This window comes from Cebus imitator, unplaced genomic scaffold (assembly GCF_001604975.1).
Source record: "Cebus imitator isolate Cc_AM_T3 unplaced genomic scaffold, Cebus_imitator-1.0 Scaffold227, whole genome shotgun sequence".
Taxonomy (NCBI): domain Eukaryota; kingdom Metazoa; phylum Chordata; class Mammalia; order Primates; family Cebidae; genus Cebus; species Cebus imitator.
Window position 1 is genome coordinate 3,167,846 of NW_016107542.1, and position 24,811 is coordinate 3,192,656.

At 40.7% G+C, this 24,811-nt stretch overlaps 1 protein-coding gene across 1 annotated transcript in view; it reads left to right on the forward strand.

Annotated features, from left to right (window-relative positions):
* RCL1 (RNA terminal phosphate cyclase like 1) overlaps positions 1–24,811 on the forward strand; it is a 62,008-nt gene that overhangs the window by 13,758 nt on the left and 23,439 nt on the right. Inside the window, exons 2-5 of the mRNA XM_017496983.2 lie at positions 11,428–11,499; positions 14,969–15,144; positions 20,615–20,689; positions 21,603–21,727. Of these exons, the coding sequence (XP_017352472.1) occupies positions 11,428–11,499; positions 14,969–15,144; positions 20,615–20,689; positions 21,603–21,727 (448 nt within the window). The remainder of the gene's footprint in view (positions 1–11,427; positions 11,500–14,968; positions 15,145–20,614; positions 20,690–21,602; positions 21,728–24,811) is intronic.

Here is a 24,811-nt window from a genome sequence, read left to right on the forward strand (position 1 = left end):
TTTATAGGTTCGTGGTGGTGCTGAGTTCTTCTTTGTCCTTGCTGATTTTTCGGCCTAGTTCTTTTGATTATTGAGAGTGGGGTCTCTGATAATAATTATGGATTTATCTTTCTCATTCATTTATAGTGATTTTTCTTTGCATATTTTACAGCTTTGTTGTTTGATACATTTTGGATTGCTATATCCTCTCAGTGCTATATGGACTCTTAGTGTTACACTGACTCTTTTATTATATAATGTGTCTAGTATTTTTTATTTTTTTAAGACAGGATCTCCCTCTTTCATCCAGGCTGAAGTGCAATGATGTGATCTCTGCTCATTGCAGCCTCTGCGTCTTGAGCTCAAGCAATCCTCCCACCTCAGCCTTCCAAGTGGCTGGAACTACAGGTGTGCACCACTACTCCTGGCTAGTTCTTGTATTTTTTATAGAAACAGGGTTTCGCCATGTTGCCCAGGCTGGTCTCGGAACTCCTGAGCTCAAGTGATCCACTTGCCTTGGCCTCCCAAAGTGCTGGGATTATGTATGTGAGCCACCGTCTAGTAGTTTTTTAGGGTGGAAGAAATGCTCTAGTGAAATAGGTGTAGAGAGCGATTACTTTCTTCCAATGTGTTCATGAGGACTAGTATTGAAGAATTCAGATAAGATACTTGAAAGGCAGTAAAAACAGCCTCAATCAGAGAATTAGGTTGCTCTTGATTGTGAAAATTATCACAATCAAGGGCAACCTAGGTTTTCATATAAGCCAAGCATCATATCTAGAAAAATGTGAAGATACAGGACAAAAAAGTTTTTGATTTCATTTTTATATTATAAAAGTAATACATGTATGTTTGGGGAAGCAACTCTTAATGATTCAAAACTGAAAGTAATCCGTGCAGGTTACATCTCTTATTGCCTCTGGCTAGTTAATTCTTACTGTGTCACTTACCAGTCATATTCCTAAGATGCAGTCTTCCAGACCTTTCTCTCTCTGTACACTTTTTTTTTTTTTAAAGCACAAGAATGTTATCATTATTCCATGGCAGCACATGAGCTTCCTAACATTATTATTTTTTTAAATGGCTGCAGAGTGTTCCATAATACAGACATACCAATTTATTTAGCCATTTCCTTAGCTATACTTAGTAATCTTCAGTGTTTGTCATTAAATAAGGCAGCAGTAAAATTTTCTTACACATATCCTAGCATTCTTCTATTTCCGTAGGAAAGAATTGTAGATGTGAAATTGCTTGGCGATTATGCTTTTTAAAACAGAAAAAAATGGAATGTGAGATCAAATCAAAATACGTGAAATTCCCTTCATTAACTGGCAAGATACCCTTTCCCTTAATTGATATTTCTTCCCCATCTTGATATCTTCTTTTACTTTTTTTCTAGAGACACCTTTAATGGCATTTCTGTATCATGAAGCTAGAGATGTGATTGGGTTTTTTCTTTGCTTTTTGTTTTTTTATGTGTTTTTGAGATGGAGTCTTGCTCTGTCACCTGGCTGCAGTGCACTATTGCGATCTTGCCTCACTGCAACCTCAGCCTCCTGAAATCAAGCGATTCTCATGCCTCAGCCTCCTGAGTAGCTGGAATTACAGACGTGCACCACCACACATGGCTAATTCTTTGTATTTTTGGTAGAGACAGGGTTTCACCTTGTTGGCCAGGCTGGTCCTAAACTCCTGGTTTCAAGTGATCTGCCTGCCTTGGCCTCCCAAAGCACTAGGATTACAGGCCAAGCCACTGCATCCTGCCACTTTTTTTTTGAGACGGAGTCTCACTCTGTCACCAGGTTGAGTGCAGTGGCCTGATCTTGGCTCACTGCAATCTCTGCCTTTCAGGTTCAAGTGATTCCCCTGCCTCGGCCTCCCGTGCAGCTGGGAGGCTGAGGCAGGCAGATCACTTGAAACCAGTTCAGTGAATTTCTCCTATCTACCTGTGTTTTTGTATCTGTTAACCAGCCGTTGGCTATCCTCCCTTCTTGCCTCCCTTTCCCTGCCTCTAGTAACCACTGTTCTATCCTCTACTTTCTGTGGGATCAATGTTTTTTGGCTTCCACGAGATATATGGTATTCATCTTTCTGTGTCTGGCTTTTTTTACTTAACATAATGTCCTCTGAAAGCCCCTTCATGTTGCTGTCAGAACTTCATTCTTTTTTATGGCTAAATAGAATTCCATTGTGTGTGTGCGTGCGTGTGTGTGTGCGTGCGTGTGCGCGCGCGCGCGCTAATAGTGTTGCAATAAACCTGAGAGTACAGGTATCTCATCAACATTGATTTCTCTCCTTTTGGTATATACCTAGTAATCGGATTGTTAGGTCATGTGGTAGTTCTATTTTTAGTTTTTGAGGAATATCCATACTGTTTCCCATAATGGCCATACTAATTTACATTTCCACCAACAGTATATACAAGTTCCTTTTTTTTGTATCCTTGCCATCATTAGTTATTTTTTGTCTTTTTGATAATTGCCATTCTGACTGGGGTGAGATAATATCTCATTGTGGTTTTGATTTGTATATCCCTGATAATTAGTGATGCTGAGCACTTTTTCATATACCTGTTGGCGATTTGTATGTTCATACCTCTTTCCAGACTTGGGAGTTTTTCAGCTATTTCATTTGGTAGGGTTTCTGTGCTTCCTCTTTTTTCCTCCTCCTGGAGCTTTCATAACATGAACATTTGTTTTCCTGTAAGTGTTGTAGGTGTTCTTCACTCTTTTTCATTCTCATTTCTTCGGGAAGGTAATTTCAAAAGACATCTCTTCAAGTTCAGAGATTTGTGTCTTATGCTTGATCATGTCTGCCATTTAAATTCTATTATATTTATTTCATTCATTGAAGTCTTAAGCTACAGGAGTTCTGTATATTTTTAAAAAATGATTTGTAACCCTTTGTTGAATTTTTGTTTTTTAGCATATTGTAAATTAAAAAATTTACGCAGGAAGCATCAGATCTGGCCCAATGGGGTGGGGGTAGGGGTAGGTGGAGTGGCATCATGCTGAAAGGTACAGTAGCCACTTGAAGCCCGGCTTGAGGAAGTTGGGCCACTGGTCTAGGGTGTCTGAGTGGTGGCTTATCCTCAGGGAAAAGGGGGAGGCTTTGCTACTTGCTCCTGGAGTAAGACACACTCCAGCCATAGTTCTAATTCTAAGATGGGGGTGTGCAGGCCACAGGGAGTTGGGCACAGTGTTTACTCCCTCTCTTTGGGGAGCACAGCTATGTATACCCCAAGCAGCCTTAGGCCTGTGAGGACTGCACGGTTCCTCAGTGGCGAGGTCTGTAAGTGTCCAAGGTGTTGATAGGGATTGCTAGGATCCTCTTCCTTACCTCTTTGTAGCAGGGAGAATATGTCATCTCATTCTCTCTTGGTCTTTAAGGTTTCTCCTTTTGGTTCCCCACTGATCCTGGTTGGGGACTGGGGAGATAGAACCTTGGCATTTCCTTCTGCTCTCTATGTGGCTGTCTCAAGTTTTTAAAATAAACTTCTGATACATTCTGGCACCCCTCCTCAGTTATTTGTGTTAAATTATAGTTGTTTATTTGTTGTTTTGGCTGTCTTTGTGAGGGATTTCTAGTCCGCCATCTTGATCTGAGCACCTTTTCTTTGATGTATTGGTCAGTTGGATATCCTGTTTTATGAAGTCTCCATTCAGAACTTTTGCTCATTTTTCTGTCTTTTTCTTATTTATTTGTTGATTCATTTGTATATTCTGCATATATACAAAAGATTGCACATATCTTATTCCATTCTGTGACTTGTCTTTTGACAATCTCAGTGTAGTCTTTTAATAAACAATAGCTCATAGTTTTAATATCCAATTTATAAATCTTGCTCTGTCCTATTGAAGAAATTTTGCCTATGCCAAGACCATGAAGACATTCTCCTTGAACTTTAAAGCGTTCTGTTTTAAAATACAAACTCTGTGTTATGTTTAACAAACTCATTTGTTGTTCTTTTTAAAACAGAATTTTACTGAAAAATAGATACCAAATTTTATCAGGTACTTTTTCTGGAATAATTAAGCCAGTTAGTTGAGTTTATCCTGTTTATATATTTAATATTATATTTAATTAATGTTTTCATTTTCCTTGTGCTTTATCTGCAGCCCTTTTTGGGATGTGCCTTTCTTAATCACAATGGTAATTTTAAAAACATGTAATTTAAAGAATAACATCATTTCTGAGATGTTGGTTAAGATTTTTCATCTGTTCTCATTAAATGAGATTAGCTTGTAATTCAGATTTTTTTAAGTGATGTTCCTAACTATACTAAAATAGCTATCTTTACACATTCTTTTTTGTACTTTGGGTAATATAATTTTTTTATTTGAGTGTTAGGGAAAAAAATTTCCAGTGACTTTATCATTGCCCTTTTCTGTTTATTATTTGAAAAAAATTTTCATTGTCTTTTTAGGTCCTTTTGTGTCTTTTTTATTCGTTTTGGTTTGTCATTTTTTACATAGCTTCCTGTTTTAATTCCAAATATATTGGTAAGTAATGGAGAATCGTTTACCATAAAAGCTGTTAATCTTTTTAATTAATTACATAATTTTTCTTTTTGGTTTTATTGATTCATGTCTTATTTTCTTTTACAAATAAATAAAGTGGCTGATTTGTGTTGTATGGTCTCAGTGAATTAGCTTGATTTTTTTTTAACGTTTTTTGTTTCTTTTTTGAGGCAGGGTCTCGCTCTATCGTCCAGGCTGCAGTGCAGTGGCGCCATCACGGCTCACTGTGGCCTCAACCTCTTGGGATCAAGGGCTTTTCCTGCCTCAGCTCCCCTTGCCACCCTGCCCCACTGAGTAGCTGGGACTGGGACTACAGCTGTGTGCCACCATGCCTGGCTAATTTTTGTGGTTTTTTTTGTAGAGACAGACTTCTGTCATGTTGCCCATGCTGGTCTCGAACACCTGGGCTCAAGTGATCCCACCCACCTCAGCCTTCCAAAGTTCTGGGATTACAGGTGTGAGCCACCACACCCAGCTTTATTTTTGATTTTCTTTTTCTCTTCTTTTGAAATTATCATTGTTCTTTATTGTTTGGCTTGTAATTTTGTTTCATTTCTAAACTCTCAGTTCATTTTGTTCTTGCTTTTCCTTTTCTGGATTTCTAAGGTGTTTTTTTGAGACAGAGTTTCAATTTTGTTGCTCAGGCTGGAGTGCAATGGCACAATCTTAACTCACTGCAACCTCCACTTCCTGGGCTCAAGTGATTTTCCTGACTCAGCCTCCCAAGTTACTGAGATTACAGTCACCTGCCACCATGCCCAGCTAATTTTTGTATTTTTAGTAGAGATGGGGTTTCACCATGTTGGTCAGGCTGGTCTTGAACTCCTGACCTCAGGTGATCCACCTGCCTCAGCCACCCAAAGTGCTCGGATCATAGGCATGAGCCACTGCACCTGGCCTGATTTCTAAGATTTTTAAAGTGAAATTTTTTTTTGGTAGAGTTCCATATATTTTTGTGAAATTTTTATTTCTATATAAGACATTATGTTCTGTGATTTTTTTTTTTTTTTTTTTTTTGAGACAGAGTTTCACTCTTGTTACCCAGGCTGGAGTACAATGGCGTGATCTCGGCTCACCGCAACCTCCGCCTCCTAGGTTCAGGCAATTCTCCTGCCTCAGCCTCCCGAGTAGCTGGGATTACAGGCACGCGCCACCATGCCCAGCTAATTTTTTGTAGTTTTAGTAGAGACGGGGTTTCACCATGTTGACCAGGATGGTCTCGATCTCCTGACCTCGTGATCCACCCGCCTCGGCCTCCCAAAGTGCTGGGATTACAGGCGTGAGCCACCGCGCCCGGCCTCTGTGATTTTTTTCTTGATTTCAGTATAATTTAGGAAAGACGTATGGTTCGTTGTATTAAAATATTTTTTATTTATCACATTTTGTAGAATAATGCACATATAAACAAACATACATATTTTCAAGTGAGTGGATCTCTTAATTTATTCTGAGAATTGAGTTATGTGTTTGTAATGTCTGCCTCTTTGGATTTAATGAGAAAAGTAATGACTCCTAATTTTGCATGTTAACAGTTCACTGTCTTGTCTTCCAGTTATTTGCTAAAGAAATTGAAAGTGGGCCAGGTGCAGTGGCTCACGCCTGTAATCCTAGCACTTGGGGAAGCTGAGGCAGGTGGATCATGAGATCAGGAGATCAAGACTGTCCTGGCCAACATGGCGAAACCGTGTCTCTACTAAAAATACAAAATTTAGCTGGGGGTAGTGGTGTGTGCCTGCAGTCCTGGCTGCTTGGGAGGCTGAGGGAGGAAAATCACTTGAACCCTGGAGGTGGAGGTTGCAGTGAGCCGATATCTTGTCAGTACACTCCAGCCTAGGCAACAGAGCGAGACTCTGTCTCAAAAAAAAAAAAGTTGAAATTACATTATATATATTACTTTTAAACTTTTCCCTGTATAAACAATTCTTTTAAAAACATTTCTAATGGGTGCATATTATTATAAAGATCTATCATAGGCCATTTAATGAAAGCAGTTTTGTTGGCTATTTAAATCGTGTTGCAGTACCTTTGTGTTTTCTTTAAATATAAATTTTATGTATTTTAAGAAATATGCACATGACACAAAATTCAAAGGGAATAAAAGGGTTTATAGAGCAGAGGTCCTCAATCCTGGACAGGGCAGGGTTGAGGGAATGGTTTCAGGAGGAAACTGTTCCACCTCAGATCATGAGGCATTAGAATCTCATAAGGAGCCAGTAGCCTTGATCCCTCGCATGTGTAATTCACAATAGAGTTCACGGCCCTGTGAGAATCCAGTCCCGTCACTGATCTGATCTACAAAACTGGTCTGGTTCCAAAAGGTTGGAGACTGCTGGTTTAGAGAATCTTTGAAGCAAAGAACATTACTAGTTTATTCTTTTTTTTTTTTTTCATAAATAAGCAAATATATATACATATGTGTACACTTGTTCTTTTTCCACAGAAATGGTCATCTGCATCTTCTTTTCACTCAGTATATCTTAGCAATGACTCATATCAGTATGTAAAAACATCTTCATTAATTATAAAGCTACAGAATATTCTGATATATAGATATGCTATAACTTACTTAACCAGCCCAGTATTTGTAGACCTTTGAGTTAGAACACCTTGCTTTTTTGAGACAGAGTTTCACTGTTTTTGCCCAGGCTGGAGTGCAATGGCATGATCCTGGCTCACTGCAACCTGCGCCTCCTGGGTTCAAGTGATTCTCCTGCCTCAGCCTCCCATGTAGCTGGGATTACAGGTGTACACCGCCACGCCCGGCTAATTTTGTATTTTAATAGAGGTTTCATCATGTTGGCCAGTCTAGTCTTGAAATTGTGACCTCAGGTGATCTGCCCACCTTGGCCTCCCAAAATGCTGGGATTACGAGCATGAATTGAAACTGTATTTATGGAAAATTGCTCTTTGTTTTTAAAGTGATTTTTAAATTGTATTATTCCCCTACTCCTCTTGTTTAAGATAGGCTTTTGCCTTTTTTAGTGAGGGATGGGGTCAGACTGATGATTGCCACTGTCTTACAGGACACACAGACAGACACTTCACAGAAATGATGATCTCACGTATTCCAGGGATAAAAAGCATGGGGATAAGACATAGGAAGTGATATTTAAGTAATCCTGAGGTTGATGGTCCCAAGAGTGAAAATTTTGTTTAAAACGTGAAATGTAAGAACATAAAAGTGCATAAGGGAAGCAAATAATGTGTACACGTGGACATAAGAGTGTGGAATAATAGACATTGGAGAGTTGGAAAGGTAGGGGTATGAGGAATTACTTGATGTCAATGTGCACTATCCGGTGATGGTACATTAAAAACACAGACTTTACCACTACTCAGTATATCCATGTAACAAAACTGCACTTGCACCCACTAAATTTGTACAAATAAAATGCATAAGATGTAAAAGTTGTGCATAAGCGATCATAAAATGAACATCTGTGTGACCTCTATCCACATAAAGAAATAAAAACTTTGCCGACATCACCTTTTAACCTTTTGCAGCTCCTTCACGCCCCTAGTGGTAGCTGCTATCCTGACCATTATAGCATTGACTTTGATTCTCTTTGTAGTTTTATAATCTAATTATGTATTCATAAACAGGGTAGTAAAATTATGCTTGTTTTTGGAGCTTTTCCCCTAATGTTTTTAGATACCTGACATTTTGTAGCCCGAGGAGCAGTCTTGAAGAAGAGGAGTCAGAAAGGGTGTGTGAGAGGTGAATGGGCAAGGAATTCTACACAGGTTGGCCTAGTAAAGTTTGGGCACTTGAGATCTTTCTTGGACCAGGTGATGGAGTCTTATCTTCAGTGTTGCCAGGGCTCCGGAACTAGCTCTGAGTCTGGTTCCTTGAAGTGCTGCTTCTGAAGCACCTGTCTGCGTGATCAGGGATGATCCTGCTTGGAGTTCTCTTTATGCCTATTCTCTTTCTACTCTTGTTCTGCTGGGCATTTCTGGTTTTGTTTGTGTGTGTGAGAGTTCCTGTGGATTGCAAAAAACAAACAAAACCTAAAAACTAATGTCATGGTTTCTTCCTTTTTTCTTTTCTAATTTGTAAAATCTGTGGAGTTTAATCTTCGACATTATTTGTAGATACTTGTTCCTCTCCCCCATTTAGACACCTAGAAAGTTTGAACAAATCAAGGGCTTTTTTTTTTTCTGCAGGGTACCTTAGGTTTTCTAAAAACCAAACTAGAAAGTGCATTGTGGTAGAGATTGTGCCTGATTTGTAAAGAATGTTAAAATCAGGTTCTATAGAAAAAGACCATAGAAATAATTTCTAGTTCAGTTCCATCGTTCAGATACTTTCAAACTCCTATGATGCTATTGACATCACAACCTATTACACATGTACATATATGTAAAACAATTTATTCAGCTCCAATTTTTTTTTTTTAAATGTTCATTAGGGATCCATTAAATTAACTATAAGATCCTTCAAGAGGTCACTCCCTGCCTGTAGTCGAAGGTACCATGATTTTCTAGAGGAAGAGGTTGGCTGCAAGGAATTAAACCGAACAGAGGCCAACTAGTGTCATGGTGTGGCTCAGTTTGGAACCTTTAGATTGTATGCAGTAACTTATGTCTGTAATCCCAGCGTTTGTGAGGTTGAGGCAGGAGTATCACTTGAAGCCAGGAGTTTGAAACCAGCCTGGGCAACATAGTGAGATCTCATTTCTTAAAGATTGAGAGCATGGACTTTGGAGAATGACAGACTTGGACTCAAATCCTGGCTTTGCTACTTGCTGGTTATATGATCAGGGTAGTCCGTTTGGCATTCTTGGGTCTCAGTGTCATTTGACTAGGGCAATCTAGTTGGCATTCTTGGATCTTGGTCCTCTGTAAAATGGCATCTTAATCCATTTTGTGTTGCTATAAAAATGTCACAGGCACAGACTGCGTAATTTATAAAAGAAAAGAAATTTATCACAGTCTGGAAGCCAGGAAATCCAATATCAAGGTGCTAGTTCTGGCAGGGACCCTCTTGTTGCAGTTTCCCGTGACAGAAAGTGAAAGGGCAAGAAAGGGAGAGTGAGAGTGACTGAGAGAGCTGGACTCTTATTTTTCCCCAGAGATGAGCATCTTGCTATGTTGTCCAGGCTGGCTTTCAATTCCTGGTCACAAGTGATCCTCTCACCTCAGCCTCCTGAGTGGCTGGGAATACAGATACACACCTCTGCACCCCCGCCTGGACTCAGCCCACTCTTGTGTTGTAATAATAAACCCATTCCTGTGTAATGGACATTAATCTATTCATGAGGGCAGAGCCCTTGTGGCTTAATTACCTTTTAATGGTTCCATCTCTTAATATAGTCACAATGACAATTAAGTTTCAACATGAGTTTTGGAGGGAACATTCAAACCATAGCAAATGGGAATGACAGTGCCTCAGAGACATGAGGATTAAATGAAAGAATATCTGATGTAAAGTAAGCATTCAACACACAGCAGCTGTTATTAACCATTGTTATTTGTTTGAGGATTTAATGGAGTTTCTCTGATTTCTAGCCCAATGCTCTTTGTACAAATTGCAGAATCTATTACGACAAGAGTTAGGGGTAACAGACTAGGTGGATGGGAATTGCTTAGTCAATTCACTCACCCTTTGCGATCAGTTTAGGTGATTACTGGACTCTGTGTCCATAAACTCTGCTGGTTTATTACAGGAGTGAGAATTGCCTAAAAGTTTCAGGCAATCACAATGCCTTCAGTGGCAGAAGAGTTAGTCTTTCTGTCCTTGTTCATGGACAGGAAGTTAAAACTAAGGGGTGTGTGTGTGTGTGTGTGTGTGTAAGATTAGCTGAGGGGATGGTTAGAGGATTCTCCTCTGTCTGACTCTTCACTCCTCCTCCCATAATCTTACATTTAAAATCTATTCTTTCTTCCTTTCCCTTTCTTTTCTCCCATCCCCCTCTCTTTCTCTTTTAAAGAATGACCAGCTTTTGCCCAGGTGTGGTGGCCCATGACTGTAATCCTAGCACTTTGGGAGGCTAAAGTGGGAGGATTGCTTGAGGCCAGGAGTTCAAGACCAACCTGGTCAATATAATGAAACCCCATCTCTACAAAAATGAAGAAATTAGCTGGGTGTGGTGGTGCACACCTGTAATCCCAGCTACTTGGGAGGCTGAAGCAGGAGACTCCTTTGAGGGCAGGAGTTCCAGGTTACAGTGAGCTGTGATCATGCCACTGTACTCCAGTTCGGGCAACAAAGTGAGACCCTGTCTCTTAAAAATAAATAAATATTTAATATAAAATTTATGTAAAATCCAGTCATTAAGTAAAAAACATTTGTTAACATTTGGCCTTTTTTTTTTTTTTTCAGTCTTTTCTCATGCATTATAAAAAGGTGGCAGTAATACTGAACATTCAAACACCCTTTTACTGAAATAAAAAACAACTAGTTAGTTAGGTATAAATCAGTAAGATGGTAGAGGAAGGGAAAAGGGAGGGACACTTTGCTGAAAGGCAGAGATAGTGATCTCCTACTCTCTCTGAGACTGACAGGTGGTCCTTAATTTAATCTTTCTTTCCAGGCATTCTGGAGCAGGGAAGAATTTGACTTTAAAACTGTTCCCTACTTTCTGTTCTGTTATTTGTCATGCCCTCCTGAGTTCAGAAGAATAGGTCTTGAGTTTTATGCTACCAAAATTAATATCTCATTAGATTGCTGGTAGAGCTGCGATTTTTTTGTGCAATGTGAAAGCTGAATTGTTTAAGTTCTACTAAATGTATATGTAGCAGTCAGTGCTTTTCAACTGCCTTAGTTCCTCAACCCATGAACCTACCCAGTCCTTTAGGAAAGCCAGGTGTAACGTAGGAAGTAACCTGTGTACCACAGTACCTGCATCAGGCGTGTGCTCTGGAAATGTCGACCTGACATGAGGCCAGTCTGTCTTCTCTTTTCTTCACAGACTTTTTTTCTTCACAGATTTTGAAGCTAGCTTCATAAGGCTGTTGGACAAAATAACGAATGGTTCTCGAATTGAAATAAACCAAACAGGTAAGCTCCTTTTCTATTCCTGAAAGCATCTACATGTGCTAAAGCATTCCTGTTTCTCACTCTTTTTTTCTTTTCTTTTTTTTCCTAGTCAGTCTCTGCTTATCCATAATGGTATAAAGATTGTGTTTAAAACTTACTAATCACTTTGTGTTATATCAATCACCATTAAATTGAAATTTTGGAGGGACTTATATGAGGAGCTCATCATATAACTTTGGAGTTACATGATGAAGCTGTGAATATAGATTATAATAAAAGCATATTATTCTAGATAATTTTAAAAAATACTGTGTTCAGATGGAAAGACCCAGTTTACCTGTCTGTGATATGATTTTCCAGAGATGTACATGAAGTCTCCCAATTTCAGGAGCATACATTTGATTTAAGGACGTTAGAAAACTGAAAATTTCAGATCCAATAAGCAATTGTCTCCTCTTTTATTTTATACGTAATATTTACATTAAACTTTCCAAAGTTCATTTACTTATATTTTTACATTAAATTATTTCAGCCAACTCTGTGAGGTAATTTATGTGCTGAATTCTATTTTATTTTAAAATTTTGTTTGTGAAAATAAATTTACACAAGTTTATGCAAAATATGTGACTGTCCCTTCACCTCTTTCCTCTTCCATTCCTACTCCAGGGGTAGCCGCTGTCACATGGACATTTGCATAATTCAGACCATCAACAGGGTCATGCTTGTCTTACTGTTTTTCAGCCAGCATTTTTTTTTTTCTAGCACAAATGTCTCAGAGAACTTTCCCTGCCAGCACATGCAAGCCTTCCTCAATATTTCTGTGGGTTGTAGTATAGTATTCCAGTGTATGGATGCATAATAATTTATTTAACTGCTCCCCATTGATAAACATTTAGGTTGCTTCTAGCTTTTATTTTTTCTATTAGAAATTTGTGTCTACATTGTGTGAAAGACTGTGGCAAACATCCTTTGGCTGACTCCATTAACACTCTACCTTTTCACACACATTCCACAAAGGAATCTCTGACCTTTTCCCTACCTTGGCTCTCTTAAGGCAAGAGACCTGAGATGTCCTGGTCTATAGCTGCATTCAGCCATACCTTATGAAGAACAGGTTTCAGGAATGAGGTATTCACATGTCTTTTGCCAGCTATGTGTCCCTTAATTTCCTTTAGCTTGTTTGCTTTGAAATTGCTGGAGGTTTTTTCAGTAACTTTTATAGGTGATCCAGAAGACAGATATTTCTATTCTTCTCTCTCTCTCTCTGTGTTTGTGTGTGTGTGTGTGTGTGTGTGTGTGTGTGTGTGTGTTTGATAGAGTCTTGCTCTGTCACCCAGGCTAGAGTGTAGTGGTATGATCTTGGCTCATTGCAACTTCTGTCTCCTAGATTCAAGAGATCTACTGCCTCAGCCTCCTCAGTAGCTGGGATTACAGGTGTCTGCCAGCATGCCTGGCTAATTTTTTTTTTTTTTTGTACAGATGAGATTTCGTCATGTTGGCCAGGCTGGTCTCGAACCCCTGATGTCAGGTGATCCACCCACCTTGGCCTTCCTAAGTGCTGGAATTACAAGCATGAGCCACCGCACTCGGCCCAATTCTATGGTTTTTTTAGTCATATCTTCAGTATAGGTTGAGGTATAAGACGTTTACTGATTCTGCTCCCACTCCACATCCTTTTAATTTTCCCCATTGGAGTAGTAAAAGCCTTCATTCGGATGATCTGGTCAGTTTCTCATTTGGCTAATTTGTATAAATAAACGTATGGATTTGAAAGATTTAGTGAATATATAATATAGTCTTTTTTGGCTTTTTTTTTTTTTTTTTNTCTATCTGTCACCAGGCCGAAGTGCAGTGGCACAATCTTGGCTCACTGCAATCTCCACCTCCTGTGTTCAAGCGATTCTCCTGCCTCAGCCTCCCGAGTAGCTGGGATTACAGGTGCTCACCACCACACCCAGCTAATTTTTTTTTGTATTTTTAGTAGAGACAGGATTTCACCATGTTGGCCAGGATAGTCTTGATCTCCTGACCTTGTGATCTGCCTGCTTCCTCCTCCCAAAGTGCCGGGGTTACAGGCATGAACCACTGTGCCTGGCCCTTTTTTTGCTTTTTGATCTAAAGGATGGTTTTGTGACCCTTACAACTATTTAGAATAGCTGACCTAGGATCCATTTGAGAAGGGTTTACTACTTTAATCAGAATATGATCCTGATTTCATGATTGTTTGGATTTTAGTGTTTAATATGGTAAAACCTAAATTTATTTTATGGAAGTCCCAAGAACTTTTTTCCATTTGAGTGACTGAGCATTTCTCCTTCCTCTAATGTTACATTTATTTTTGGTAAATTGTACCAGAGGGCATTGCAGAAGATTTTGTGCAGCAGAAATACCTTGTTCAACCATTTATGTCCCCTTAAATCATTTACAGTTTTTTACATTCATGTGTAAATCTAGTAAGAAGCTTTTTGGATAGTTGGGCATGGTGGCTTATGCCTATAATCCAGCACTTTGGGAGGCTGAGGTGGGAGGATCACTTGAGTCTTGGAGTTCAAGACTAGCCTGGGCAACTGGTGAAACCATTTCTCCATCAATAAATAAATAAAAAGGCTGAGTGTCGTGGCATATGCCTGTGGTTCCTGCACTTTGGGAGGCTGAGCTGGGAGGATCACTTGAGCCCAAGAATTCAAGACTATACTGGACAACATAGTGAGACCCTTTCTCTAAAAAAAATAAAAATTAGCTGGGCATGGTGGCACATGCCTGTGGTCCCAGCTATTCTGGAAGCTGAGGTGGGAGGATTGCTTGGGTTCTGGAGGTCGAGCTGCAGCAAGCCGTGATCATGCCACTGTACTCCAGCTTGGGTAACAGAGCAAGATCCTGTCTCCAAAAAAGCTTTTTGAATGGTATGAATATGTGAAAAGCGAATAAAGATAGTGGTTTCCACTAAAGCCGTAAAATACTATTAGACATTTTCATTTATCAGTATTAAATTAAAAGAGCTACTATTAATGGCATTGAATGCCATAAAGTACTTGCCTTTTCTTGACATCATGTTTGGTGAGTGAGGTATATGGGCTCTATATATATATGGGCAACCTAGAGGATGCTGGTTGCTGGTGTGATGATTTAATTACATCATTTGTAATTCCCCTCTCTGATAAGCCTAGTCTGAGATTGTGCTGTTGGGAGACTAGGGTGCTTATTAGGATCTCTCCTCTGTGCCCTGCCATGACTTTGGCAACTCAGATGGCTTAGGGAGGGGTTTGATTTATTACTGATTATTAAATTACATTCACAGTTTATTATTGTTACAGGGGCTTGACAGCAGTGAGTCAGCTTTTGGAGTGAAGTGTGTGCTCATAGTGATGGCATTTCAAGTATTCTTGGATGTCCTTGCCGGACTTTCCCCTTGGAACTCACTGCCTTCATTACCTTTGTGACATTTTAGTTTTTTTCCTGCTGAATGTGGCTCTTTTTCTTCTGGTTTAAGGAACAACCTTATATTATCAGCCTGGCCTCCTGTATGGTGGATCTGTGGAACATGACTGTAGCGTCCTTCGTGGCATTGGCTATTACCTGGAGAGTCTTCTTTGCTTGGCACCATTTATGAAGCACCCATTAAAGATAGTTCTACGAGGAGTGACCAATGATCAGGTTGACCCTTCAGTGAGTATTGAGAACAAGCCAGGGGTTTGTTTTTGTTTTGTCTCTTGTTACAACCCAGCTTGTGAGAAAAATGTTCCTTATAAAGCTCAGTTTTATTTCAAATGTATATTTCTTTTGTTATTTACCTTGAGATTTGGAGGTTAATCACTCCAGGAGGCAGATGAACCAAAACATGGGATCATCAAATTCAGGACGATTGTTAACAGTTATCAAGGTGCCTTTCATTGTTATCTAAGGACCTTCAAAACAGATGCTCTCAGTCTTATCATGGCTGACATAAACTATAGCTCTGTTGGCTCTAGTATGTGACAGTGGAGTTTTCTAAGGTCATGTGGTAGCTGAGACTGGAGGGCAGCTGACCAAAATTTTGGACAGGAGATTATATCTCCTTGGCATTGCCACAGCATAATCTTGACTTACTCAGGTTTCAACATAAACTCAAGGTCTTTTGTCTTCTGAGAATAGTCTGCAGATTTAGAAAAAGGGCATAAATTCGGGAAAGGAATGTGTGAGCTTTGGTAGTTTGTCGGTATCAGCAAGCTTTTTATTTTTATTATTTTCACCAAGGGCCATGCCAGAGCAAGCTTTTTATTAAACATGCTAATTTTTCTGCAGGTATGGGGAGAATGATTTCATATCAAGCAAAACTTTTCATTGTGATCACAACTGTCTTAGTGCCATTCTAGGATGGAGAGAGAGAGAGAGAGAGAGAGAGAGAGAAAGAGAGAGAGAAAGAGAGAGAGAGAGAGAGAGAGATTAGAGAAGTCCTGTCCAGGACCCCCTCCCTTGTAGGGAGGGATGGATGCTTTTGGATGCTCTGCTGTTCAGAGACAATGCCTTTAAGCTGATGGCCATGATGAAAAGTCCTGATTGAGGTGGTATGCTTGCCTTTACCATTACAGATATAGGCCAAGACCAGTGAATGGGTAGCTTCTGAGGCAGAATGTGAATTATGTAGCTTTTCTACTCAGGGAGGACCAATGAAGTATTGCTATGATCCCCAAAGTAGAGACCGCTGCTATTCATCAAGATACCTACGAGGGTATAAGTGTTAATATGTTCTTAGGCAATGCAAACTTATTCTTCAATTCTTGGAAATTCAGCTGCAAAAACTCGTTTCCCTGGAATACTGAGTATAGTACAAGATCTGAAATTCTTAAGCGATAAAGGAATGTTGCCTAAGCTGTTTAGAATATTTCATTAAGTGTTTTTTTTTTCTTTTTAAATTCTCTAGAATACTATAGGAAATGAGTTCTTTGGATAAAAGTGCGAGAAGAGTCATAAATACATTTAGGTTGTAAGAGGGATATGTGCCTCAAAAGTGGGAAAAGGCCCTGAAGTATACAGCAGTGTGTGTATCAGTTTTGTACTTTTTTTTCTATACTTGCTAATTATCTTACAAGCTTTTCTCACTGGCGATATTTAAAAATGTTATATGGTAACAGACAAAGGTCAATTGATGAATTTCTCAGAAATGGTACCCAAAAATCTGTTTTTATCTGCTGTAGGACTAACTGCTTTTGCCAGCTGCGTAACTGAAATGACCTTGGTTGGTATCTGGCTCCAGGCCAGGATAAAATAAATATACTAAATTCTGAATAAAGAGTGACTTCTTCAGCTCATCCCATGGCTCCTTCATTTCTATCTGCTTCTTTTCTGTGTGGTTTTCTCATTAGTTCATGTCTGCATCTACTCTGCATACAAGGATAAAATGAGTAATTCTGTCCTTAACAAACTCCTAGTCTCATGGGGTAGACAGCTGGAAACCCATTTATGGAGATTACATGGATGAATACCCTTAGGCTCTGACAGAGGTAGAAACAAAGTGCCGAGTGACAGAGAGGGTTTCTAGAGGAGAGAAAATCAGAGTCAGTCTGGGTTTTTGGAAGGTAATTCTGGAGGTTGAGTGACAGATGAATGGAGAAGTGCTAGACTAGCTTGGGCATTATTGAGATAGAGGGAGAAAGGAAAGGGCAGATATGGCAACTGATTGGAGGCAGAGTGAGAGGAAGGGGTCATAGATGACTCCATGATTTCTGTCCTGGTTGCCGTAAAGGATAATGATCATAAAGATTGTTCCCATTTGACAAAGGGAAGAGGAAAATTGCAGTAGGATAATGACTTAAGATTTTGGTCCTGTTACCTGGGATGTTGGCAGCCTAACCATATAAGGATTTCCAGTTGACAGTTTGAAATTATTGTCAAACTGGAGCCTCGGAGACAGGTCATCAGAATGTTACCTACTGATACTTAAGCCTCTAGGAGTATGAGATTGATCAGGGTGAGGTTGAACACTGGTGGGTTTGGCTGAATTTATCTTTCACATGTTTTTTTTTTTTTTGACATGTACAGTGTGGTGGTGGTGGTGGTTGTCGTTGTTGGTGTGCTTATGTATCTGAATTGGTTGTTCATGTTCGAAACTCCAGATTTTACATTATGATAGGGCAGTGTGACAATACTGAGTGGTGGTTCCTTCATGACAGCCATCAGTTGGAGGTGAGTAACAGCTGCCTTTTTTGGATAAGGCGTGAGCTCTCCAGCTGGACCCAGGTCACCACTGACCTCATTATTCCTTTAAGCTTCCTTTCTGCTCTCTATGGGCATTAGAGTTTCTGCCCCATGGTCCAAAGGACTAAGAATGGAAGAAGGAGAAATGAGCGTTTAAGGCGTGAGTAGGAGAAGAGGAGCTAGAGACAGAGTGACTGTGGAGATAGAAGTGTTTGGAGAAGCCAAGCAGGAATCAAGTTTTAAGAAGCAGGGATAATCTACACACAGTCACTCTTTGCAGGAGTTGAGTCAGATTCAGCAGTGAGACATTTCTTTGACCTTTGAAAGAACAATGTCATTGGAGTGTAAGGACAGGAAGAGACTGAGGAACGAGTAGGAACTAGTGGTATTGGAAAGTGAGGAGATTGTTTCAAAAGTTTTTAAGAGCTGAGGTTGGGAATTTTTTTTAGACTAGGGGAAACTTGAGTTTGCTTGTAGGCTGAGGAGAAGCTGTAATGGAAAAGAAAAGAATTAAATGAGCTGAGGGTCCTTGGTGAAGTCCAGAGGGGATAAGGATTGAAAACAGAGGTGATGGAATAAGCCTTGTGAAGAAGAAGAAGACATTTTTTCTTTAGAGGCAAGAGAATAGAAAGTGGGGAGAAATTAGGAGAAAAGTTCTAGGAGGTCTCCTGAATGTTAGTGGTGTGCCACCAGAGCTCCCAGTATATATTTATTGGTGCCAACAAGCTACTCCAATGGTGGGTGAAAATTCCATGCTTTTTTAGTTCCCTCTTAGAGAGGGAAAAGAGGTACACTAATATCTACCAAGTACTGGGCATTGTTCTAGGTATACATATGTATGTATGTATGTGTGTATCCATATTTGTTTAATTCTTCTACCAACCCAGTGAGGTGGGTGTTTCAGACAAGGTAACTGGAGAGCAGGCTTCTTCCTCCCTTTTTAAACATAGACTAATTACATTTTTACCTTTGGATTGATTGGCTACACTGTAATGGTAATGCCTTTGCCCTAAGGTGCCACTTAGGTGAGATTTTTGCCTTTTCTCTCTGACTGCAGAGTGGACTGATCAGTTTCCCTTAAGCAGAACTTGCAGGCCACCATCACTCTGCTAAAACTAGAATGTGCAAAGCTGCAGGAGACTGTAGAGTGTTCAACCCAGCCTCTCCTTTTACACAGGAGGAAACCAAGGCCCAGGAGACAGGAAAGCATCCAGGGTCTCACAGCCAGTGAGAGGAAGAGTAGGTCCCAAGCTCCCATCTGCTTTTCCAGCCTTGTCTCACTGCACCTAGTTGCCTGTCCTCCATGTCAGATGGAGGGTGTTAAGGGGACAGGACTACACCTGGAATTACTTCTGGGCTTCTGGCTGAACTAAGTAAATTTGGCTTTATCCTTTGTGACTCAAGGTATAGGAAAAATGAGGCAGAAGGAATGTTGTATTTTTTCACCTTTCTTTTCCTCAGGAGAGCTGGTGGCTGGCTACCCAGAGTAATTGCAGCATTGCCTCCCGTACTTTTTTAGAATCTGACTTGGCTTTCTCCCCAGTTGCCCTTAAGCCTAGATTGCACTTTTCTTCATCTGGCAATCCCAAATGCATATATTAAATTTTTGAGTGTGCTTAGCTTTATTTTTTTATTTTGAGAGAGAGGGTCTCACTCTCTTTCCCAGGCTGGAGTGCAGTGGCATGATTGATCATAGCCCACTGAAGCCTCAAACTCCTGGGCTCAAGCCATCCTCCCATGTCAGCCTCTCAAGTAGCTAGGACCGGAGGTGTGTACCACTACGCCCAGCTAATTTTTTTAGTAGAGATGAGGTCTCACTATGTTGCTCAGGCTGTAACTTTAATATTTAATTAAAGTTAGCTAATCTTTAATGGCTTTCCTAGTTTCCCCTGCCCCACCTGATCCATTCTAAGCATGTTCTTAGACCTCACAGGTCATTCCTACCTCTGGTAATTTTCTGATATCACAATATTTAGTTGGGTCTTCTTAGCCTGTTAGAGTTGGTTGCACCTTGGAGATAGCTGGGTTTGAGCCCCTTCCCTTAGAGATAAGGAAATTCAGATAGTTTTGATTTTCTTGTCTGAGGCCACATAGCTAATTAGAAGCAGAGCTGGGACTAGGACTAGGGCTTTTCCTACACCCTCTGTGTGGTGCCCGCCCTCCAAGCCAACTGGCAGGTCCAAGAAGGGAACAAGTAAGGGAGTAATTTCCTTTCCCATGTAGCAGTTGAGGCAACATTTGCTGACTCGTTAGATAACAGCACATGATTTGAATGTCATCTTTATACTCTTATCAGGAATCCACAAATGGATCAGAAAGACCCCAGACTTCCTAGGAGTCTGAGTGCAGAAGGAGATAACAGTAACACGTGGCAAACTCTTGCCATTAACCATGGATGTCGTCGTAATTGCAGTTTTGAGTTTGTGTTGCTTCTTGTAGTTTGAGGCTATCATCACCCCCACTCCCCAGCTCCCATGTAAAATCATCACCTTCCCTTTAGCTGCCTGTGTGGTGCTCATCATTGGTACTCTTAGGTGAGCTGTTCAATAGTTCATTTTGGAGTGCTACCGGCTCTAAACATTAGATAACCATACTGGACAAATGCTAATGAAAAAGGCGGTTTTCTTCTGTAGTGTTTATACCTACAAGAATGAGTAGGTTTCTCCATTTGTTTTGTACAAGAGTCTGTCTCTCCATGCTTTTTGCATGATGCCTCTGATGCTCACGATGACTGTAAGGTAGGTGTAGGTCTCCATGCCATACATGAGGAAAGTGGGGCTGAGAGCAGCTCAGTGGCCTGTGAAATCGCAGTCTTCCTCAGGCACAGCCAGCCTACTCGCTCAGTTCTAAGCCAGCATCCTTTCTGTTTACCGCACTGCGTCATCTACCTGGTTGCTAAGCCTCACTTGTTTCTTTGACTCTTTTTCTTAAACTTTTTTTTTTTTCTAAAATAATTTCATAGGTTGATGTTCTTAAGGCAACAGCACTCCCTTTGTTGAAACAGTTTGGGATTGATGGTGAATCATTTGAACTGAAGGTAAGAATGTATGAACTGTTGGCCTTATGTTTCTGTGGAAAACATTTTTCCACTGACTCATTGGAAGAGCTGTGTGACTCAGTGTATGTGTGTCACTTTTGAAGTCACCATTTATCAGAAGACTCAGAGGGTTCATGAAGTAAACATTACAGACTTTGAACTGAAAGAGACCCTTTAGTGATAACAATAGTAGCCAATAGTTATGTTGCACTTATTTTGCGATGGGGGCCGTTCTAAGCAGTTTACAAATACTAACCCCTTTTTTTCTCATGACAGCTCCGCCCATGTCCCTCAGCTAATAAGCAGTGGAGAACAGATTTGGGCCATATTGGCTCTCTGATCTAAATGATCTGGATATAATTTATGTTCAAGGGCTCCCAACCTGAATGTCCCTGAGAATATTCAGTATTTCCAGAATTTAGTAGAAGTAGTCTAAGCATCTGTATGTTATTGAATTAATATCATTACAGTGAGGTAAACTGTTCAGCATCTCTGCCTTTTACATTCATGTTTTAAACAGGGGAAATTACTTCATTTTTATTTAATAATGTTTTGATAGATCAGTTATTTGCGTGGAAGGAGAAAAAGGGGTTTCTGATTATTAAGAAATGGGCTCAGATGATGGACTAGGTCACCTCCACATTTTAAGGATAAAGAAGTGACCTCCTCAGGATTATAGAGATGAATGGCAGAGCCACTTTGGTAGTCAACTTGGACTTTGACATACGCTGAGCATGTACTCTCTAGGAGCCAACATAAATTGCTGTTGGTCTTAAAGGGACTGACAGATTGAATATGCAAGAGCTGTGCCTTGTAAGGAAGCATCTGCTGGTATAAACCTTCCTGGGTGGGGTGTCAGGGTAATCCGTTGCTTTGCTGCATCCTTGCCTCATCTTTCTCACTCTCTGTGCAGATTGTGCGACGGGGAATGCCTCCTGGAGGAGGAGGCGAAGTGGTTTTCTCATGTCCTGTAAGGAAGGTCTTGAAGCCCATTCAACTCACAGATCCAGGAAAAATCAAACGTATCAGAGGAATGGCGTATCCTTTCCATTTATTTGGATTTCTTATTTTTTTTTCTTGCCTCACTAAGATAAGGATGACTAACAGCTTTTCTTCTTCCTGAGGTTATTTACATTTTAGACTACAACTTTGAAAAGGCTTAACGGTGAAAACATAATTGTTGGCTGAGTGAGGATGTTCTGTTATCTGCCTCACCATGACTAGATTGATTGAGTCATTTTTTTTTCCGGTTAACATTTAGGCAAATGGCTCTGTTATATGTGATCCTCTCTGAATGACTTTGGTTTGGAGGCCATGAATATACTGCAGTTCCTCCCTTAGAAGAGGTCATTGTCATTTGGTGAAGGAACCAAATATGAAAACACACAGTTCTGATATAACATGCAAAATGATATGTGCAGTGGGTGGAGGGCCCAGAGTAGACAGTGGTCAATTTTGGTCTGGAGGACCTAGGGAGGCTGGAATAATACTAATGAACAATATTTACTATTAAGTACTTACTCTGCGTCTACTTCAGTAATCAACTTTACACGCTTTTAAGCCTCAGATTGACTCTCGAGTTTACTTACATCCTTTTTTGCAGATGGGGAAACCAAGGCTTCAAAAGCTTAAGGAATTTGTTAATGATGTCACACTGCTAATAAGCAGAGCTGAGATTTGAACCTTGTCTGTCTGACTCTGAAGTCCAGGCGTTTAATCTCTTCTTTTTACAATAGAAAGGAGCCTTGAAGAACAGAGGATTGCAAAGTAGAGCAAGAAAGGAGGAGTGCTTCAGGCAGAAAAATGGGCCTGAGCAGGGTGGCAGCGCACAGTGGTTCAGGGAAGTGGCAAGTAATGAGATGTGGCAGGATTTCAGGATAGTCCATGGCATTTGATGGTAGAATTGGGCATGAAGACAGGCAGGAGCCAGTGAAGAGCTGAAGGTGGCTGGAATCACTTACTAAGTAGAATGTAAAGACAAAAGGGTGAAGAGGCCTCCAAAACTTGAAAGCAGGAGTTAAGTAAGGAGGGAAGTAAGAGTGGGGAGGAAAATAAACAAAACATACCTCCTGGAAGCCCTGGTCAGCACCTTAAAAGGCCCTTAGGGGTCAGCATTGGGGTGAGGAAAAGCTGAGGGACTCAGCAGCAGGCTGCTATGATGCCCTGGGGAAGAGTGCTGGAGCCCGAGAGCCCGAGGGACTAATTCTGGGTTGTGGAGTGAAGGGGAGGGAAACGGCACCTTTTGGGGACCACTCTTTCCAGAATCTTGACAGGAAAGAGAAGGAGAAGGAAGGATGAGGCAGTAACTTGATGAAGCGAGATTAGGTGATACTTTCCTCCCTTTTACAAAAAGGTTGGTAAGGATTTGAGTGTTTATAGGTTTTTTTATGTAGGTGAAGCAAGGTAATGAGCTGATCAAAAGCCCAGGTGCTGGAGTCAGAAAGACGTGAGTGCTGACCACTCAGCAGTGGAAGCATTTTGGCCCTAAGCCTTGGCTGCCTGTATAGCTTTGGTCCTGTTATAACTGCTGCGAGGGACTGTCACGAAGGGTAAAATGAAATCGTAGTTGCACAGTAGGATGCACTGGTGTGTAAGTAGCATTGGGTGAATGGTTGCCATTGTTCTTTTTATTCTTACTTGAGAGGGGGATGGATTCAAGTCCACAGGCATATGGTAAGGGTGGCTCCAGGTAGAGCTGTGTGGAGGTGAGTGGAAGGGAGTTGGGGTGAGTTTTCAGTGGTTACCAAGTTAGGATAGGATTGAGGGTAGGGGGATGGGCAGGGTAGGATAAGGGAGTGTGACAAGGATGGTAAAGATGTGCTGTCACAGTGGGGCATCATAACTGATGATAAGAAAGGCTGTGGAACAGCAGTGAGGTCTCGGCTGAATGTAAGAAAAAGGCTGTGGAACAGCAGTAAGGTCTTGGCTGAAGGGCCACTTGTGAGGTCCCATGCGACCATGTCCAGTGGCAGTTGGCAGCCTAGAGGGAGGAGTAGAGAACATAGGAGGACCAATTTCATCCAAGGATGGATGCAGGTTGGCAAGGTGTGTGGGTCCTACAGGAGGACAGGTAAAGGGTGGGTGCTGGAGCATCAGCAAGTACATTCCTCACTGAGGATTGTCTCAGGGGCTCACCAGCCTGGAGAAAGCAGGTCAAGGGACTAGAAACTTTAACAAGTTTAAAGATCAAGTCTAGTGGAAATAGATATTTGTACTATGTAGGAGAAGAGATTGTGTTTAGGGAATGTTGTTTTGGGATTTCAGATATTAAAAGTGGTATAATTCTAGGTGCCGACAAGATCTGGGTGGGGACATTGTTGGAGGCCATGGAGCTAGATGGGCTATCGGGATGACTTTCCTGGTTGAAAGGTGACAAGGAAGGGTCGACTAGAAAGCCTGCTTCTCAGGGTTGGGGTAGATGCCTAAGGTTAGGTTTTGTATTTCTCAGGAGGTTTGGGGATGCTTTTACTTGGAGGAAGAGAGGTGTGACCTGGACTGTCTTTTCAGAGGCCTCAAATAGCTTGAACAGTAAGTGATGAAGGGCAGGGAGTAGGGTGGGCTGTAGGGCCATGGGTAGAGAGAGTGCTAGTTAAGATAGAAGATCTCACTTGGGTTGTTGCCTGAAGTTCTTTTTAAAGATCATCAAAAGCACAGGAATACATAATAACAAAGCCTTCTTGGATTATGGTCTGTCTCTACATGGCTGTCCCCCAGACCATGTAAGCACCAAGCTTTGTGTATACCAGGAGAGAGTGGGCAAAAGGAGAAATTGTTCCTTTTTTTAGGAGCCCCCAGCTTGATGTATAGTTAAATTGCCCTGGCGACTTCCTAAGGTGATGTTCAACTCTAATATGCTCCAAATCAGAGGAGCTGGAATAATGTTAATGAGGTTACAAAGAAATGGAAATGCAGTGTAACTAGGTGTGTGTTTTTAAAGCCAAATGTGCCTTTTCTACTTGAACTCATTCTCATTAACAGGTGCATTGTATTCCACCATATATAGAGCCTGAAATCAAACGCTGTTGATGGCCATTGAATTGTCTTTTGCTTTTCACCATTGCCAAAAATATTGAAGTTAAAGACATTAACCATGAAATAAAGTGTAATAAGTGTATAGGAATA